At 38.7% G+C, this 2454-nt stretch overlaps 1 protein-coding gene across 1 annotated transcript; it reads right to left on the reverse strand.

Moving 5' to 3' along the window:
* Window positions 1–231: 231 nt before the first annotated feature.
* LOC114543768 lies at window positions 232–1986 on the reverse strand. Its single transcript, XM_028562617.1, has one exon. The coding sequence runs from the start codon at window positions 1984–1986 to the stop codon at window positions 232–234; it is 1755 nt and encodes a 584-aa protein (XP_028418418.1).
* Window positions 1987–2454: the final 468 nt, after the last annotated feature.

Genomic DNA, 2454 nt, shown 5'->3' on the forward strand with positions numbered 1-2454 from the left:
ATATATAAATATATATATATATATATATATATATATATATATATATATATATTATATATATATATATATATATATTTATAAGATAAAAGGTGCACACCGAAAAAAAAAAACGTAAAACAACGTTTATTTACAAGTTAAAAGACGTTTCGGTCAAAAGTCTAAGACCTTCGTCGGTTAAAATGGTGTTAAAAATATACTAGTTATATACAAGTTGATATGTTATTTGAATTGCTAATTTAGAGTAACATAAATGCCAGGTAATTCGATATGATCACTACCGGCATTGGTGGCCCTTTGGGAATGCCATGCTTCAAGGAACAAACGTTGTCGATAATTGTTTGCTTTGTCTATAATCTTGGGGTTTTTTAAATCTATACTGTGTTTGTGTAAAGTTGCGTGTTGGGCTAATTTAGAATTCTTATCCTGTTTAATGATGGCTCGTTGATGTTCTTTGAGCCGGGTCCGGAGTGCACGTTCGGTCTGTCCAATGTACACAAATTCACAATTCTGACAGTTGATTTGGTATATCACTTCCCTGGACTGCATAATATTTGGTTTGTCTTTGGGTTTTGGAAAGCAGTTGTTCAAGGTCCTAATGGGTTTATAGCCAACTTTGAGATTTTCGCGTCTAAGTACTCTGGCAATGCGTTCTGAAACTCCTTGGATGTAGGGTAATACAACTAGGCCTGCAGAATCATTCTCATTGTTGGTTCTATCTTTTGAACATTTACGCATAGTATCACAATTTTTGATGAATTTGGTGGAATATCCATTACTTTGTAGTACTTTCATGACGTGTTTTCTTTCTTTGCGTTTGCCATTTCTTGTTGACGGAATGTTGTCTGCACGGTCTAATAAAGTGTTGACAACGGAACGTTTGTGAGTGGCTGGGTGGTGGGAATTGAAATCTAGGTACTTGTCTGTGTGGGTTGTTTTCCGGTAAACCTTGATTTGTATGTGTCCATCTTTGCGGTATGTGATGGTATCTAGGAAAGCAAGTTTGTTGTCTTGCTCCATCTCAATTGTGAACTGTATGTGTGGGTTGATTGAATTCAAGTGGTCGTGGAATTCTTGTACATGGTCTTTATGTAGGCCTGTGTGGCTATCGTCTACAAAGCGAAACCACCATATAGGAGGGTGCGCTGCTGATGTAATGGCCTGATCTTCAATGTGTTCCATGATTATATTCGCCACGGTGGCACTAATGGGGGAGCCCATGGCACAACCGAATATTTGTTGATAATACGTGTTTTCATACGTGAAATAGCTGTTTGTGAGGACAAATTTGAGTAATCTTAAGATGTTTGTTCGGGAGATGTCTGTCCGATCTTGGAGATCTTTATCGTCATCTAATCTTCTTTGAACAACAGATAATGCAAGTTCAACTGGGATTGACGTAAACAATGAGACAACATCGAAGGATACCATTACTGCATCGTCTGGTATAGGGTGTTTGGCAATTTTGCTTGAGAACTCCGAACTATTCTTTACGGAAAATTTTCGGGTCTGAAGCGGTGATAAAATATGTACCAGGTGACTGGAGAGGTTGTATGTGGCAAAACTGATACAACTGGTTATTGGGCGAAGAGGTATTTCAGGTTTGTCGATTTTGGGTAAACCATAGAATGCTGCAGGTAATGCATCCGTGCTGTGAAGGTGGTAATAAAGTTTATCAGGAAGTTGGGGTTTATTAGAGTCATGTCCACTGGGTTGCTTCTTGATATCTTGGAGAAGTTTATTGAGGTCTTTTTCAACATGTGATGTAGGATTTCTTCGTTTATCGGTTATTTTGATATAAGTTGATTCATCACTCAGTAATGCTTCTATCTTCTCCTTGTATTCGGCTGTATCCATGACGACCACGCACCGACCTTTGTCGGCAGGCAGGATGACAATTGAAGGATCGTTTTTTAGGGTCTTTAGTGTCATATTCAGTTGTTTTGTGGTGGGACTGGTTTCCGACAAAGGTCGGTGTGTGGTCGTCATGGATACAGCCGAATAAAGGAGAAGATAGAAGCATTACTGAGTGATGAATCAACTTATATCAAAATAACCGATAAACGAAGAAATCCTACATCACATGTTGAAAAAGACCTCAATAAACTTCTCCAAGATATCAAGAAGCAACCCAGTGGACATGACTCTAATAAACCCCAACTTCCTGATAAACTTTATTACCACCTTCACAGCACGGATGCATTACCTGCAGCATTCTATGGTTTACCCAAAATCGACAAACCTGAAATACCTCTTCGCCCAATAACCAGTTGTATCAGTTTTGCCACATACAACCTCTCCAGTCAGCTGGTACATATTTTATCACCGCTTCAGACCCGAAAATTTTCCGTAAAGAATAGTTCGGAGTTCTCAAGCAAAATTGCCAAACACCCTATACCAGACGATGCAGTAATGGTATCCTTCGATGTTGTCTCATTGTTTACGTCAATCCCAGTT

This window comes from Dendronephthya gigantea, unplaced genomic scaffold (assembly GCF_004324835.1).
Source record: "Dendronephthya gigantea isolate DGI-Jeju-01 unplaced genomic scaffold, DenGig_1.0 000548F, whole genome shotgun sequence".
NCBI classification, from domain to species: domain Eukaryota; kingdom Metazoa; phylum Cnidaria; class Anthozoa; order Malacalcyonacea; family Nephtheidae; genus Dendronephthya; species Dendronephthya gigantea.